This window comes from Chrysemys picta, chromosome 17, assembly GCF_011386835.1.
Source record: "Chrysemys picta bellii isolate R12L10 chromosome 17, ASM1138683v2, whole genome shotgun sequence".
Lineage (NCBI taxonomy): Eukaryota > Metazoa > Chordata > Testudines > Emydidae > Chrysemys > Chrysemys picta.
In genome coordinates, this window is record NC_088807.1 from 26,420,112 (window position 1) to 26,436,877 (window position 16,766).

At 68.7% G+C, this 16,766-nt stretch overlaps 2 protein-coding genes across 7 annotated transcripts; both read right to left on the minus strand.

Moving 5' to 3' along the window:
• Window positions 1-1,124: 1,124 nt before the first annotated feature.
• Window positions 1,125-8,073, minus strand: RENBP (renin binding protein). Of its 6 annotated transcripts, XR_010593443.1 has the most exons (11): window positions 7,822-8,021; window positions 7,549-7,624; window positions 6,757-6,832; window positions 6,268-6,440; window positions 5,951-6,166; window positions 5,285-5,366; window positions 4,768-4,943; window positions 4,561-4,692; window positions 2,393-2,641; window positions 1,371-1,458; window positions 1,125-1,260 (listed from the first exon to the last, which is right to left on the minus strand). XR_010593443.1 is itself a non-coding variant. In XM_065571278.1 (10 exons), exons 1-10 carry the CDS (start codon window positions 7,923-7,925, stop codon window positions 1,190-1,192), a joined length of 1,194 nt encoding a protein of 397 aa, XP_065427350.1. In that variant the 5' UTR covers window positions 7,926-8,020; the 3' UTR covers window positions 1,125-1,189. The 6 variants fall into 6 exon arrangements, 5 of the variants coding, with proteins under 5 accessions (XP_065427350.1, XP_065427355.1, XP_065427352.1 ...); XM_065571278.1 differs by lacking the exon at window positions 2,393-2,641 and having other exon boundaries at window positions 7,822-8,020; XM_065571283.1 differs by lacking the exons at window positions 2,393-2,641; window positions 4,561-4,692 and having other exon boundaries at window positions 7,822-8,023.
• A 373-nt stretch (window positions 8,074-8,446) lies between these two features.
• On the minus strand, window positions 8,447-16,760 carry HCFC1 (host cell factor C1). The gene is made up of 10 exons (XM_065571263.1): window positions 15,123-16,760; window positions 14,754-14,899; window positions 13,879-14,299; window positions 13,051-13,392; window positions 12,188-12,306; window positions 11,946-12,083; window positions 11,462-11,647; window positions 10,112-10,409; window positions 9,912-9,975; window positions 8,447-9,303 (listed from the first exon to the last, which is right to left on the minus strand). The coding sequence occupies exons 1-10, from the start codon at window positions 16,723-16,725 to the stop codon at window positions 9,264-9,266; spliced, it is 3,357 nt and encodes a 1,118-aa protein (XP_065427335.1). The 5' UTR covers window positions 16,726-16,760; the 3' UTR covers window positions 8,447-9,263.
• Between the last annotated feature and the right edge of the window lie 6 nt (window positions 16,761-16,766).

Sequence of the window (16,766 nt, forward strand, 5' to 3'; positions counted from 1 at the left end):
GGGAACAAGGGGGGGGGGGGTCAATGGTGGATGCGGGGGGGAGGAGGATGAAGGAGGAGGGGATGCGGGGGGGGGGGGGGGGGTAACTAGTGATGTTCCCCAAGGGTCGGTCCTCGGACGGATCTGATTCAACTTATTCATGCAACAAACTGGCAAATGAAATTTCATGTGGATTGAATTGTAAAGTACTGCCCCCTCCTCCTAATATCCGGCCTGGACCTCCCACTGCAACGTGACCTCTCTGTAGACAAATCACTGATAATTTTCATATGACTTTACATTGCCTTTGCTGCAGTTTAAGCCCATTGTTTCTGGTTCTATCCTTAGCCTCTAAGGTGAACAAGTTTTCTCCCTCCTCCTTATGACACCCTTTTAGATAGCTGAAAACTGCTATCATGTCTCCTCTCAGTCTTCTCTTCTCTGGACCCTTTCCACTCACAACACACCTGTTAATACATCCCAGAATCATGTTTGCTTTTTTCTGAACAGAGCTGGTCCCAATACGGTGATTGAGACTGTATCAAATGCCTTACTAAACTCTAGGAATACCACAATCCACAAGGCTCACACGATTTGTCCTGTAGTTTCCTGGGTTGTTTTTATTTCCCTTTTTATAGATGGGCACTATATTTGCCCTTTTCCAGTCTTCTGGAATCTCTCCTGTCTCCCATGACTTTCCAAAGATAATAGCTAGAGGCGGCTCAGATAGCTCCTTGAGTATTCAATACTTTGCATTGCCCTTGGTATAATATTTTTCTGTTTGCTAGCTTAATCAATTGCCCTCTTGAATGGTTGGGGAGGGGCTGGGAGTCAGACCCAAGGACATATTTGGATCCTGTGCAGTACTTTAAGTACAACACCTTCAGGTAGTTGAAAGCAGCTATCAGCCTCTCCTCATGTGCTCCAGACCCTCCAATATTTCCACATCCTTCTTCAGTAAGAAAGCTTTGCCCCTAGTTGGTTCTTCCAGCACTTAGTACCAGGAAATTGTCCCCTACACTTTCCCAAAAACTTCCTGGATTGTTTGATACATTCTCTGTGTAGACACCATCACAGTCCCTGATTTCCCCACCCCAGATTCTTCAACAGGGTCCCCAGGAATAAAAGTCACAGGAGGAGCCTCATTGCCAGAAAGGCGTCCTGCCCAGCCTGAGGGAGGCACTTTATTTATCAGCACCCAAGGGTGGCTCTAGGGCTCCTGCAGCAGCTTCTCCAGGATCTCTTCGCACATGTAGAGGGCACGTGGCACATGGAAGCAGCCTGCGAGGGGACAAAGGGGGTTTACGCCCCATTCCTGTCATGCTGAGCTGTCCCAGCGCGTCAGCCTGCCGACTCCATGACACTGGGGGACACCCACCTCCCTCGCTTACCCTTGAAGGGTCCCCCCTTGATGGTGAGCGCCACCTTCCCGTCCTGCGCCAGGTAGCCAAACCACTCGCCGTGCTCTGGGTCCCGGAACTGCAGGAGGACAGACAGCACCTGTCAGACAGACCAGCTCCAGCACGGCGCCAGGGCAACGACCCCCCCCCAAGCAGGGCCGTAAAGCCAGTAAGGGCACACACACGCCCCCCCCCCCCCCCCCATGCTCAGGGGACCAGTAGCAATGGCAGGAGGCACTCCATGCCCTGGTGAGGGCGGACGATGACTGACGGCCCCACCCCGTGGAACAAGGAGTGTGGAGCTGTCGGGATTTCCCCCTGCCTGGGCCCTGCGAGGGGAGGCCGGTGTGACATTATATCTCAGTGGAAGGTGACAGGGCCAGGAAGAGTTAATTACCGCCCAGACTGACCAGACCCAGGGCCGAACTGTAGCGACTGGCTAGGAAGATTTGTGACTTGTGATGGGAGCAAACAAGTCTTGTCCATTGCTAGAGCTTTGATTCAAAGATCAAAAAAGGAATATTAACGTGTAGGAAGTAACCTGTAGCTAAGACGATCCTGCTTCATGTCAGATCTGCTTGGACATTGGCCTGTAACCTCTGGACTGTTTCTACAGGCTCATCTCTGCTGTGTCTGAACCTCAAGAATTGAACTCAAGTCTGTCTGTACATTGATCTTTGAACCAACTCTCTCTCGCTTTTCTTTTCTAATCAATGTTAGCTTAGAATTGGTTGTAGCGTATATTTTGGGTAAGATTTACGTTATCATTGTGGCCACTTTAAGGGAACGGCGCTGTTTGGACTTCGGAGTAACCAGTGAGGTCCTGGTTTGGTAAATCTCAGCGTTCGGGGTTTGTCTGTTCGATTGAGTGACCTCAGCTGCCTCCCACGGGCACACAAGTGAAACAGCCGCATGGACACGGTGTAAAAACACTGGCACAGGGGCTCAGGCACAAACCCGTCACGGCGAGGAAAGACGCAGTGGGATCAGGCCGACCAAGAGCGGACACTCACCGGGAAGACGTCTGACGGCCCTGACGCGGGGGGAAGACAAGGCCCCCATCGAGGGGTCGGGACAAATCAATGACTTGCCCAGGCTAGGAAGTGGCAGGACTGGTCCCTGCGGTATGTGGCTGACATGACGCTGGTTTTAACACAGCGCAGCACGGTTTGCTGGGGCTTTGGACAGGGAAATCTGCCTCCTGGATCAGTATTGGCCTGTCAGAGAAGCTCAGCTGGACCCCACGCCATGGGGGAGGGGAGCTGGGTGAAGACAGGAAGACGCTCGGTAGCCGAATGGGTGTCAGTGACGCCCGGTGGAGAACACAACCCCTCTGTTCTCCCGCCAAGCGCCTGGGTCAGTGTCCCACCATCGCTGTAATGAAGTGGGGGGTTCTCTGGGTTTTGTCACTGGTTTGCACGCCAAGGGGGTGGGACTCAGTGTCCCTGATTTAACGAGGGAGGGGAGAGGGAGTTCGTTGGGACACAGGACCAGTGAGGGAATTTCGGACTGTGACGAAGTGGGACTGTTCTTAATGTTTTCCTCAGTTTCCCCTATGCAGCTATTCAGTCTCTAGGGGGTGGGATAAGGGTGTATGGTTGCTGCAGAGCAAAGGGCCAGCGCACATAAATGCCCGACACTGTCTCCTAGCAACTGATGGCCTGGGCCCCTCCTCTGCAAAGGTGCCAACTGAAGGTGTTGGCGCCAAAGGGATCAGGTGACCTCCTGGCCTGGGAAAGAGACAAAGCCCAGAGAAGGAGGGTCTGGGGGCTGGACGGGAGCTGGCTGGGGACTGGAAGGGAGGGCAGACGGGGGTCTGCCGCGCTGGGCCCCAGAATGGACCTGGCGGGGGGGGTCCTGTTCACTGGACCTACAAGCTCTGTTTTAGACCATGCTCCTGTCATCTAATAAAGCTCTGTGTTACTGGCTGGCTGAGAGTCACGTCTGACTGCGAAGTGGGGGTGCAGGACCCTCTGGCTCCCCCAGGACCCCGCCGGGGCGGACTCGCTGTGGGAAGCGCACGGAGGGGCATATGCTGAATGCTCCCAGGTCAGACCCAGGAGGTGAAGCCGTGTGAGCTGCTTGCCCTGAGGACGGTCTGCTCCGAGGGAGAGGAGGCTCCCCAGAGTCCTGACTGGCTTTGTGGGGAGCAGTTCCAGCGCATCGCCCGGGGACTCCGTGACAGGGACCCCGGCCAACGGCCTGGAGAATGGAGACCCCAGCGACTGGTGACCCGGAGTCACAGCCGGTTCTGGCCAGTGGGGGGACAATGGGCTGCGGGGAGAGGACCCCGGTGACCGGACCAGCCGGTTCCAGCCCAAGGGGCCAGAGGACAGAAGAGGGGAGAGGGGCCCAGGCGACCCTGTTTCCCTGGAGAGAAGACAATGGACAGAGGGGGGGCTTGGGGCAATCAGATGCCCAGCTGGGGAGCAGGGGGCTCGGGGCTGGAGAGGGGGAGCAGGCAGAGCCCCCCTAGATGTAGGGGAGACTGGGATGTGCTGGGCTGAGGGGGGGCCAGGCCTGAGGCCCGAGAGTTTCCTGTGCTGGGGTCAGACGCTCAATAACCCTCCTGTGCGACGCTGGCTGAGAGTCCCTCTAGGCTAGAGAACGGGGGGGGGATTATTCCCCCTGGGAGCGGAGAGATTGGGGGGGCGCGCACAGCAGAGACAGACGTGCTAAGGCTCAGAGAGGTGCAGCTCCAGAAGATGGAGGGGATGGACCCCTGGGACAGAGGGGACCCCGAGAAGGGCTGTCACGCTGACGGGGGTTCGCCCCAGGGAATCCGTGACATGGTCCCAGCCCAGGAAAAGCGTCCGGCTGGTTAAGAACGGACCTGGAGGGCCGCAGGGACGTGCAGCTCCAAGCGCACACCCAGCCTCACGGCACAAGGCGGACTGGGCCGAGCTCCGAGTCTGAGATGAGCCCAGAGTGGGCTGGGTGCAGAGACCGGCAGGGACGGGAGCCGATCTCCCCAGGGATATGGTGGGGGAGTTAAAGGAGATGCGGGTCGTTCCCCCCCCCCCCCCCATCCGCTCTCCCAGAATTTACCTGTACCCCTGTCCCCTCTGCCCCAGGGCTTGTGTGCGACCTGTCTCTAGCAGAGCCCTGGCATGGAACCCAGGCGTCCGGGCTCCTATCCCCCTCCCCGCCAAGAACCCAGGCGTCCGGGGCCCACACTCACCCGCTCGAAGGCGTACTCGGCCACCTGGTGGAAGAGGCGGAGCAGGGCGGGGTCGCGGCTGTGTGCGTAGGCCATGAGAAACGCCACCATGGCCTCGGCATGGGGCCACCACAGCTTCATGCTCCACTCCAGCTGGGGGCCGACAAAGGGGGCTCAGATGGGTGGGGCCCTGGGGGGGCGGGGGAGGGGCCCTGGGGCGCCCCCTACCTGTGTGGGGCAGAGCCCATCCACATCCTGGAAGGCAAAGAGCCCCCCGTGCTCGGGGTCCCAGCCCGCCTGGAACGGCCGCACCATGAACCCCTCGATGGCCTGAGCGGCCAGCGCCGCGTCCCCCTGCCGCTGGGCGTATCGGAGCAGGAACCAGCCGGCCTCAATCGCGTGGCCTGGGGGGACGGACGGACACGAGTCAGCTGTAGAACCCAGGCATCCGGGTTCTCCCAGCCCCCCCCCCCACAGAACCAGGGAGACAACCCAGGTGTCCTGCCACACCCCGCTCTAACCACCAGCCCCCCCCCCCACCTCTGCAGACCCAGGTGTTCGGGCCCCCCGCCCCCACTCTAACCTCCCACCCCCCCGAGAACAAGGGACAGAACCCAGGAGTCCGCTCCCAGCCCCCCCCCCCCGCCCCCGCCCCAAGCCAGGGACAGGACCCAGGAGTCCGCTCCCAGCTCCCCCCCCCGCCCCCGCCCCAAGCCAGGGACAGGACCCAGGAGTCCGGGCTCACCCGGGTTCTGTTGTCTCCCCAGGCAGCCTGACAGCTCCTTCCCGTCGTCCGAGACGTTCTCCAGCACGGCGCTGCCGTCCCTCTGGGGGGGCAATTCCAGGATGGGGGGGTTCAGGGGGAGGAGAAGATCCCAGGGGGTATGTGGGAGGCTTAGGAGACCTGCATTTGGGTTGGGGTACAGACTCAGGCCCCCCCGCCCCATACCTGCAGGTGCCAGGGTGTGGGGGTGGCTTGATACCTGCAGGTGGCGAAGGAGGTGCTGGGGTTTGGGGGTGTGTGGGGGGCTTGGGGAAAGTCGGGGGGCTCAGGGGGTTTGGGGGCTGAGCCCCCCCCATACCTGCAGGTGGCGGAGGAGGTGCCGGGGTTTGGGGGAAGTCAGGGGGTTTGGGGGCTGAGCCCCCCCATACCTGCAGGTGGTGGAGGAGGTGCCGGGGTTTGGGGGGGGGCTGGGGGAAGTCGAGGGGCTCAGGGGGTACAGGGGACTCAGCCCCCCCCCCCATACCTGCAGGTGGCGGAGGAGGTGCCGGGGTTTGGGCGGGGGCTGGGGGAAGTCGGGGGGCTGAGCCCCCCCATATCTGCAGGTGGCAGAGGAGGTGCCGGGGTTTGGGGGGGGCTGGGGGAAGTCGAGGGGCTCAGGGGGTACAGGGGACTCAGCCCCCCCCATACCTGCAGGTGGCGGAGGAGGTGCTGGGCGCACCACCCCTCCAGCTCGGCCAGGGGCCCCCCGGCGCCGTCCCCCAGCTGTTCAGCCAGACACAGCAGCATCATGGGCACGGCCAGCGGCTCGTGGGGCGTCGCGCCGGCCAGCAGGGGGCGTCCCAGCTCCGTCGGGTCGTCCTGCACCCAGCGCACGACAGCCTCCAGCAGCACCCGCGCCTCCCGCTGCCGGGGGACGGGCAGTGAGAACCCAGGCGTCCGGGAACCCGCCCCCTTCTCCCCACCTCCACCAGCAGGGAGAGGACCCAGGCGTCCGGGGCACTCACCTGGTAGCGGGGCTCCCCCGTGGCGCGCCCCAGCTCGTCCAGCCCCAGGGCGCAGAAGCACTCGCTGAAGATGCTGCGCTGGACTTTGGTGGGGCGCCCGTCCCGGCTCAGCGCGAAGGCGGCTTTGGGGGACCCCGGCCCCACACGGGCGCAGCGCAGCAGGAACTCCCCACCTGCAGGCAAAGGACCCAGGCGTCCTGGCTCCCGGTCCCTGCCCCCCCGCCACAGCCCGTGGGGAAAAGGACCCAGGTGTCCTGACTCCCACCCCCCCCATCCTGTCCCCCTCCCCCCTCCAGCCTGCGGGGAAAAGGACCCAGGCATCCTGGCTCCCGCCCCCCCCCCCCATTATCGCCACCCCCCCCCCCGCACATTCTCAGTAGCCACAGCCCCCACCATGGGGCTGGTCATGTGACACCGAGTCAGCTGATTCCCCAACTAGGGCCAGACTGGGCCTCTAGCTCCCCCCCCCCCCCCCCCCGTGGGGCTCACCGGCCCGGGCGGCCTCCAGCAGTTCGGGGCGTCGGAACCGGGGCACCGTGCGGTAGAGCCGGGCGTAGACCCACACCTGGGGGGACGGGGGTTGGGGGGCTAGACCAAGAACTGGACACCCCAGCCCGGCTCCCCCCCATTATCCAACCCCCCTCCCCACAGCACCTCCCAACCCCCCCCTCCCCACAACACCCCCCAACCCCCCCTGCCCCCCAACCCCCCTCCCCACAGCACCTCCCAACCCCCCTGCCCCCCAACCCCCCCCTCCCCACAGCACCCCCCAACCCCCCTGCCCCCCAACCTCCCCCTCCCCACAACACCCCAACCCCCCTCCCCACAGCACCTCCCAACCCAACCCCACAACACCCCAACCCCCCTCCCCACAGCACTTCCCAACCCCCCTGCCCCACAGCACCTCCCAACCCCACAACACCCCAACCCCCCTCCCCACAGCACTTCCCAACCCCCCTGCCCCCCAACCCCCCTCCCCACAGCACCTCCCAACCCCCCCCTCCCCACAGCACCTCCCAACCCCCCCTCCCAACCCCACAACATCCCAACCCCCCTCCCCACAGCACCTCCCAACCCCCCTGCCCCCCAACCCCCCCCCTCCCCACAGCACCCCCCAACCTCCCCCTCCCCACAGCACCTCCCAACCCCCCCTCCCCACAGCACTTCCCAACCCCCCCTGCCCCCCAACCCCCCTCCCCACAGCACTTCCCTGCCCCCCCCCCGCCCCCCAACCCCCCCACACAACACCCCCCACACCGCTCACAGCCCCCCCGCCCCCACCTGCCGGCCCTGCAGCCAGACGTATTTCACATCGTCGTAAACGGACCCGTCCCGGCCCAGACAGGAGAAGAACCCGCTGCGGAGAGAGGGGGAGGGATCAGAGCCCGGACGCCTGGGTTCTCGCCCGGCCCGGGGAAGAGGGGGGAGGCTCGGACGCCTGGGTTCTCGCCCGGCCCGGGGAGGAGGGCGGGGGGGGAGGCTCGGACGCCTGGGTTCTCGCCCGGCCCGGGAAGGGGGAGGGGGGGGGGGCTCGGACGCCTGGGTTCCGCTCACCCGTGCTCGGGGTCGTGCGAGTGCCGGACCCAGAAGCCGATGGCCGCGTCCAGCTCCGGGCCCAGCCGCCCCCGCCAGGCCTTGAGCAGCGCCCGCGGCTCCATCCCCGCGGGACCCAGGCGTCCGGCGCCAGCCGCTCACGTGACCCCGTCAGCTGATCCCGCGCCACGGGACCCGGGCGGGGGCCGCGCTCGCCGCTGGGGCAGCCCCATGGCCCCGCCCCCATACCACCCCCCAGCGAGCCGCTCACGTGACCCCCTCGACTGATCCCCCCCGCTCAACGGGACCCCGGTGTCCGGGCGGGGGCAGCCGGGACCCCCCCATCAAGCTGCTCACGTGACCCCCTGAGCTGATTTCCCCCCACGGGACCCCCCCGCCCCCCATCAAGCTGCTCACGTGACCCCCTGAGCTGATTCCCCCCCCACGGGACCCCCCCCCATCAAGCTGCTCACGTGACCCCCTCAGCTGATTCACGGGACCCCCCTGCCCCCCCATCAAGCTGCTCACGTGACCCCCTGAGCTGATTCCCCCCCCACGGGACCCCCTGCCCCCCCAAACTGCTCACGTGACCCCCTCAGCTGATTCCCCCCCCACGGGCCCCCCCACGCAACACTCCAGGTTTCTCTTTACTTCAAAAATGTCTTTAATGGTTGAAAATCCACAAACCGACAGACGAGCACGGGGGGGCCACGGGGGGCACAGCGAAATACACTATAATACAAAAGACGGGGGGCTGGGGCCGGGGGGCTGGGGTCACCCCCATGGAATGTCTACCGGGAGGGCACAACGGGGGGAAGCGCACGGACCCCCCCAAGTGACCCCATGGACTAATTGCTTGGGTGGCATTGAAACCTGCCCCCCGTGGGGGCCACCGCCCCCTCCCCCCTTGGGTTTTTTTCTGTTTTTCTTCTTTTCCTAAAAAAATGGTTTATACAAAAAAAAGTTTTTTCCAAGGGGGGGCAGGAGACAGGAGCCCCCCCGCCACCCCCACCACGGGGGAGGAGACGGTGGCGCCGATTCGGGGTGGGGGGGTCAAACTAGGGCCCCCCCTCAAACACCTGTGGGGGGACCCTGCTATTCACAATAGCGACAGCCCCCCCTTTCCTCTACAACTCGGACACTACAGGGAGACGGGGGTCTGTACAGAGGTGAGAGCTGGGGGGGAGGGGAGCGCCCCCCAAACCTGCAGCCCCCCCACGCTACAGCAGGGGGGACGACGGGGATAAGAACTTCATTCCAGCAACTGCAACATGTAAAAAACCCCAATGCCCCCCCCCCCGGCAAACCAGATTCTGGGGTGCCCCGGCCCCCCCTGCAGCCCAGGGTCCGGGAGGGAGCGCAGTTCAGTGACAACCCCCCCCACACAGTCCAGCCCCAATGAAATGTGCTTTCCTTGGCGAGCGGCGGGCGGGGGGGGGCTGGTGCCGAGGCGGGGGCCTCCTTCATTGCCCGTCGGCCTTGGGCTTCTTTGGAGCAGATTTCCTGGGGGGGGGGGGGGGGAAGAAACGGGGGTGTGTGTGAGAGCTGACCGGGGTGCCATGGGAATCAGTACAGTGCCCGGAGCGTCCCCCCCCCCCCCCCATGGGAACCCTGCAGTGCCCTGGGGCCGCTCCCCCCCCGCGGGGACCGGTACAGTGCCCGGAACGTCCCGTCCCCCCCCCCCAATCCCCCGTGGGAACCCTGCAGTGCCCTGGGGCCGCTCCCCCCCACGGGGACCGGTACAGCGCCCGGAGCGTCCCGTCCCCCGTGGGAACCCCGCAGTGCCCCAGGGCTGCTCCCCCCCCGCGGGGATCGGTACAGCGCCCGGAGCGTCCCGCCCCCCCCCCCCCGTGGGAACCCTGCAGTGCCCTGGGGCCGCTCCCCCCCCGCGGGGACCGGTACAGCGCCCGGAGCGTCCCGTCCCCCGTGGGAACCCTGCAGTGCCCTGGGGCCGCTCCCCCCCACCCCAGGAATCAGTACAGTGCCCGGAGCGTCCTCCCCCCGTCTCCCGTGGGAACCCCGCAGTGCCCCAGGGCTGCCCCCCCCAGCCAAGGTTCCCAGGCCCCGATGCCCCCCCCTGCACCGCCAGCGCCCCCATCCCCAGTACTCACATGTCGGGGGAGGAGAGCGGCCGCTTGCTGGCCGGCTTGGCCATGGAGCCATCTTTACTGGACTCTGCAGCACCAGGGGGGGGGGGGGGGGGGTTAGAGACGTGGGGAGCATCACCCCCCCCCCCCCCCAAGAGAGAACCCAGGCGTCCTGGCCCCGTCCCCACTCCCCTCCCCGGGCGAGACCCCGGCCCCCGGCTCACCTTGCAGCCACCGGACCTGCGTGGCGGGCCCGTAGCCCTTCTCGTTGCGGGCGGCGATGCGGAAGATGATGGCCGGCTTGGTGGTGTAGTCGATGTGGGCATTGGCCAGGCTGCCCGACTGCACGAGGCACGAGGGGCTGGGCCCGCAGTACACCCGCATGAAGGCCAGCTGGGCCGGCGCCGCGCCCTTGGGCTCGCCCGCCTGGGCGCTCTGGATGGCCAGGTACACCGAGTACTCCACGATCTTCCCCGAGGTCACCGAGGGCGGCTCCCACGTCAGGTGGGCCCCATCAGGGCTCTGCGGGAGGGCAACCCGGCATGAGGGGGGCCAGCAGCCGGCCGAGGGGGACAGACCGGGCGTGGGGGGGTGGGTGGGTGGGGGTGGAAGGCTGGCTGGGCTCAGGTCAGCAGCCAGCCAGGCGGGTGAGGGGGGAGCTGGGGACAGGCCAGCCGGGAGGAGCTGGGGGAGGGGGGGCAGGCCGGGGGCAGGTCAGCAGCCAGCCAGGCGGGTGAGGGGGGGGCTGGGGACAGGCCAGCCGGGGGGGGGGGGGGGGGAGGCTGGCTGGCCAGGAGGAGCGGGGCGGGGAGGCTGGGGGCAGGCCAGGGGCAGGTCAGCAGCCAGCCAGGGGGGAGCTGGGGACAGGCCAGCCGGGGGAGCAGGCTGGCCGGCCGGGAGGAGAGGCTGGGGGCAGGCCGGGGGGGTCAGGCTGGCTGGCCGGGAGGAGAGGCTGGGGGCAGGCCGGGGGGGGGGGGCAGGCTGGCCGGCCGGGAGGAGCGGGGCGGGGAGGCTGGGGGCAGGCCAGGGGCAGGTCAGCAGCGAGCCAGGGGGGTGATGGGGGGGCTGGGGACAGGCCAGCCAGGGGGGCAGGCTGGCCGGCCGGGAGGAGCGGGGCGGGGAGGCTGGGGGCAGGCCGGAGGGGCAGGCTGGCCGGCTGGGAGGAGCGGGGCAGGCCAGGGGCAGGTCAGCAGCCAGCCAGGGGGTGGGGGGGGGGGGCAGGCTGGCCGGCCGGGAGGAGAGGCTGGGGGCAGGCCGGGGGGGTCAGGCTGGCTGGCCGGGAGGAGCGGGGCGGGGAGGCTGGGGGCAGGCCAGGGGCAGGTCAGCAGCCAGCCAGGGGGTGGGGGGGGGGGGCAGGCTGGCCGGCCGTGAGGAGAGGCTGGGGGCAGGTCAGCAGCCAGCCAGGGGGTGGGGGGGGGGGCTGGGGGCAGGCTGGCCGGCCGGGAGGAGCGGGGCGGGGAGGCTGGGGGCAGGCCAGGGGCAGGTCAGCAGCCAGCCAGGGGGGGGGGGGGGGGGGGCAGGCTGGCCGGCCGGGAGGGGAGGCCGGGGGCAGGCCGGGGGGGCCGGGCACCCACCTTGCTGATCTTGATGGCGCAGGGCGCGCCCGGGAAGCCGGGCAGGCAGGTCTTGAAGGCGGAGATGTCGGAGAAAGGGCCGCGCCCGCAGGCGTTCAGCCCGGCCACCCGGAACTTGTAGGCCGTGCCCGGCTGCAGCTCCTGCTTCTTCAGCTGCGTGTAGTCGGGGACAGCGCCCGAGTCGTCCTGGGGGGAGCCCAGAGTCAGGGGGGCCAGCGCCAGAGGCCCACGGACACTCAGATGGGGGGGCAGGGACGGCATTGGGTCAGGCCGTGGGGCACAGGGACACTCCGGGGGGGGGGGGGGGGGGAAACCCAGTCGCATCGGTGGGAGGTGTCTCGCTGGGAGGCAGGCAGGGGACGACATGTCGTTGGGGGGCGGGGGGGGGGGGACGGACACTCGCGTCGCTGGGGGGCGCGTCACTGGGGGGCAGGCCGGGGACAGGGGATGACATGTTGGGGGGCAGGTGGGGAGGGACACTCACGTCGCTGGGGGGCGCGTCACTGGGGGGCAGGAAGTAATGGGTCACCATCATGTTGGTGCCCTTGATGACACCCACGTCGAACCACTGGTTTTCCTTCTTCACCAGCAGCTTCTGGGGCTGCACCGAGGGGTCCGGCTTCTGGGGGGAGAGAGGGGTCAGGCCCAGCCCCATGGCTCAGCCCCCCACATGCTCATCCTCCCAGCCCCTACCCCATGGCGCCACCCCCGCCCACCCACACTCACCATGGGGGCGGACTCAATACCGTTGGCCACCTCGGCCAGGGTGGCGGCTGCCTGCAGCTTGGCTGGGCTGGGCCCCACCACGGGCTGCGGGGCCACGAAGGTGTTGGACGGAGCCAGGCCTGGAGAAACAGCAGAGGGTCACTGAGTGCGCCCAGCCCCCCCCACAACCCCGCCAGGAGAGAACCCAGCCGCCCCGCGCCCCCCGGAAAGAACCCAGGCGTCCTGCATCCAGCCGCCCCGCGCCCCCCGGAAAGAACCCAGGCGTCCTGCATCCAGCCGCCCCGCGCCCCCCGGAAAGAACCCAGGCGTCCTGCGCCCCCAGGAGAGAACCTGGGCATCCTGCATCCAGCCGCCCCACACCCCCCGGAAAGAACCCAGGCGTCCTGCATCCAGCCGCCCCACGCCCCCCGGAAAGAACCCAGGCGTCCTGCACCCTCGGCCAGGAGAGAACCCAGGCGTCCTGTGCCCAGCCCGCCCTGCACCCTCGGCCAGGAGAGAACCCGGGCGTCCTGCGCCCAGCCCGCCCTGCACCCTCGGCCAGGAGAGAACCCGGGCGTCCTGCGCCCAGCCCGCCCTGCACCCTCGGCCAGGAGAGAACCCGGGCGTCCTGCGCCCAGCCCGCCCTGCACCCTCGGCCAGGAGAGAACCCGGGCGCCCTGCACCCTCGGCCAGGAGAGAACCCGGGCGCCCTGCACCCTCGGCCAGGAGAGAACCCGGGCGTCCTGCGCCCCCAGGAGGGAACCCGGGCGTCCTGCGCCCCCAGGAGGGAACCCAGGCGTCCTGCGCCCCCAGGAGAGAACCCAGGCGTCCTGCGCCCAGCCCGCCCTGCACCCTCGGCCAGGAGAGAACCCGGGCGCACTCACCGTCGCCGGGCGCGGCGGGCAGGAGGGCGACGGTGCTGCTGACGGCGCTGGCCAGCTCGCTCAGCCCGTTGCTCTCGGCGGCCGGGTCGTTGAGGCTGTCGGCGGGCGCCAGGGCCTCGGTGGGCAGGGGGGCGCCGTGGGGCTGCTGGGACGCGGCCGCCACCGCCGCTGCCGCCTGGGCCTCCTGCAGCTGCTGCTGCTGCTGCACCAGGGCGGCCAGCTCCTGCGGCGTCAGCACGATGGGGATGGCCGTGGGCTGCCCCTCGGCGCCCTCGCCCCCCAGCGCCCCGAGCTCCGCTGGCCCCGCGCCCGCCTCGCCCGGCTCCATGGGTTCCCCCGCACCTGCAAGGGGCACAGCTCAGCTGGAGGCACGGGGGGGCTGCGAGCGCAGGGTGCAGCCCGGGGGGGTTACTCACCCAGCACGGCCTCCTGCAGCACGGCCTCGATGGCCAGGGCCTGGAAGGCGCAGGGACAGGGGGCAGGGGTCCCAGCAGGGGACGGGGGTCAGGGGAGGTCCCAGGGGGCACTCACCCAGCACGGCCTGGATGGCCAGGGCCTGGGGGGTGCAGGGCTGTGGGGCAGGGCGGGGGTCCCGGGGGGCACTCACCCAGCACGGCCTGGATGGCCAGGGCCTGGGGGGCAGGGCTGGGGTCCCGGGGGCACTCACCCAGCACAGCCTGGGGGGCAGGGCTGGGGTCCCGGGGGGCAGGGCTGGGGGGCAGGGCGGGGGTCCCGGGGGCACTCACCCAGCACAGCCTGGATGGCCAGGGCCTGGGGGGCAGGGCGGGGGTCCCGGGGGGCAGGGCCAGGGGGCAGGGGGGCACTCACCCAGCACAGCCTGCTGGGCCGCCTGCAGCACGGCCTGGATGGCCAGGGCCTGGGCCTCCTCGGTGGCTGCGGCCTGGGCCGCGGCCTCGGCGGCCGCCGTCACCGCCAGCTCCTCGGGCGTCAGCCCCGTCACCAGCAGGGTGGCTCCCGCCTGCCCCTCGGCCAGCAGCTCCTGGGGCAGGGCCAGCGGCTCCCCCTCGGGGGCCGGCGCCGGGGGGCCGGAGGGGGGGGCCGGGGCAGGCTGGGGGTGGCCCTGCGTGGGGGGCTGCGGCAGCGGCGCTGGGGGCTCGGGCGGCGGCTCTGGCTGTGGCGGCTCGGGGAGCTGGGGCTGCGCCGGCTCCGGGCCGGGGGGCGCCGGGGGCTCCGCCGGGGGGGTCGGCGCCGGCTCCTCCGGGGGGGTCTCTGCCAGTGACGAGATGCTCTGCAAGGGGGGGGGGGGGTAATGCAGCACTCGGGGGAGTCATCCGCCCCACCAGACCCAACACCCCCCCGAGCCAGGAGAGAACCCCGGTGCCCCCTTCCCCGAGCCAGCAGAGAACCCAGGTGTCCGGCTCCCAGCCCCCCCCCCCCCCCCCCCCGAGCCAGCAGAGAACCCAGGCGCCCGGCTCCCAGCCCCCCCCCCCCCCCCCCCGAGCCAGCAGAGAACCCAGGCGCCCGGCTCCCAGCCCCCCCCCCCCCCCGAGCCAGCAGAGAACCCAGGCGCCCGGCTCCCAGCCCCCCCCCCCGAGCCAGCAGAGAACCCAGGCGCCCGGCTCCCAGCCCCCCCCCCCCCGAGCCAGCAGAGAACCCAGGCGCCCGGCTCCCAGCCCCCCCCCCCCCCCCCGAGCCAGCAGAGAACCCAGGTGCCCGGCCCCCAGCCCCCCCCCGGCTCTCACCGGCACAGCGGGGCCCGGCGCGGGCGTGGACTGGGTCACGGTGGTCACGGCGCGGGTCTGCGCGGCGGAGACACTGCTGGGGCTGGCGGGGGCCTCGCCCGGCGCCCCCTCAGGCTCCCCCTGCCCATTGGCACCCGGCGGCTGGTCTGAAAGGGGGGCAGAGATCAGAGTCTGGGAGCCCCCCCCCGCCCCAGAGCCAGCCAATGCCACCCCCCCCCCCGGAAAGGCCCCGCGCCCCATTCCCAGCCCCCTCCCCCCGCCGGACAGACCCCACACCCCATTCCCAGCCCCCCCCCACCCCCCTTGGGGTTGGATTAGAGCCATGACCCCTAGAGGAGACAGGCCCCATGCCCTGCCCCCCATGCTCACCGTGGTTGGCGCCCATGCTGGAGGTCACAGTGGTGGCCGTGTGGGTTGTGCCCGTCTCGTGGGTCTCGCAGGGGGGGTTGGAGCAGACGCGTGGGGCTGGGTTTGTGGGAGGCGACTGGGGCTGGCTGGGCCCTGCCCCCTCCGTCTCCTGGGGGGCAGAGGAGGGGGGTTCGGCCCCAGCTCCCCCCATGCTGGCCGTCATGGTGGTGCCGGTGGCCGTGGTCGGCTGTGTCTCACAGGGCACACTGGCAGGGGCGTGCTGGGCCCCCTCAGCCTGGCCCGTCCCCACGTTACATGTGGCCGTGGTGGCCGTGTTGGTGGTGCCCGTCTCGTGCGTCTCACAAGGGGGGTTAGTGCACACTCGCCCGGCGCCTATGCTGGATGTGGCCGTGGTGGCCGTGTTAGTGGTGCCCGTCTCGTGCGTCTCGCACGGGGGGTTGCTGCACACTTGCCCGGCACCCATGCTGGATGTGGCAGTGGTCGCCGTGTTAGTGGTGCCCGTCTCGTGCATCTCGCACGGGGGGTTGCTGCACACTTGCCCGGCGCCCATGCTGGATGTGGCAGTGGTCGCCGTGTTAGTGGTGCCCGTCTCGCACGGGAGATTGCTGCATGCTCGCCCGGCACCCATGTTCGACGTGGCTGTGGTGGAGGTGCCTGTCTCATGGGTCTCGCACAGGGGCTCCGTGCACGGTTGCCTAGTGCCCATGTTCGACGTGGCTGTGGTGGTGGTGCCTGTCTCGTGTGTCTCGCACGGGGGGTTGCTGCACGCTCGCCCGGCGCCCATGTTCGACGTGACTGTGGTGGTGGTGCCTGTCTCGTGGGTCTCGCACGGGGGCTCCGTGCACGCTCGCCTAGTGCCCAAGCTCGACGTGGCCATGGTACCCGGTTCACAAGAGTCATTGACATGCGCTCGCTGACCGGCCTCCGTGTCTGGCGCAACCATCCTCACGCCGCATGGCTGCTCCGTGGGCACGTCCGCTTTGGCCGACATGGTTGTGTGAGTGGCACAAGTCTGTTGTGTTTGGCACGGGGGGCTCTCGGCTGCCCCTGGCCCACCGTCCGGCTGCCCCCGGCCCATGAGCGACCGGGCCGTGGTGGCGGTGTTGGTGGTGTGGGTCTGGTGAGCCTCACAGGGCCGGCCAGCCGGCGCCGGGGATTGTGCGTTGGTGCCAGGCACCGCCGGGGGTGGATTCGCCATCCTGGTGCTGCACGGCTGCTCTGTGGACACACCGGCTTTTGCCGACATCGTGGTGCCGGTGGCACTGGTGTGCTGCGTTTGGCATGGCGGGTTGGGCGGGGCTACCATGCCACCATCCGGTTGACCCCGCCCCATGAACGACCTGGCCGTGGTAGCCGTGTTGGTGGTGCCCGTCTCGTGCGTCTCACACAGGGGATTGTTGCACGCTCGTTCAGCACCCATGCTGGACGTGGCCGTCGTGGCCGTGTTGGTGGTGCCCGTCTCGTGCGTCTCGCACGGGGGGTTTGTGCACACTCGTCCAGCACCCATGCTGGACGTGGCTGTGGTGGCCGTGTGGGTGGTGCCAGTCTCGTGCGTCTCGCATGGGGGGTTGCTGCACACTCGTCCGGCACCCATGCTGGACATGGCCGTGGTCGCTGTGTTCGTTGTGCCCGTCTCGTGCGTCT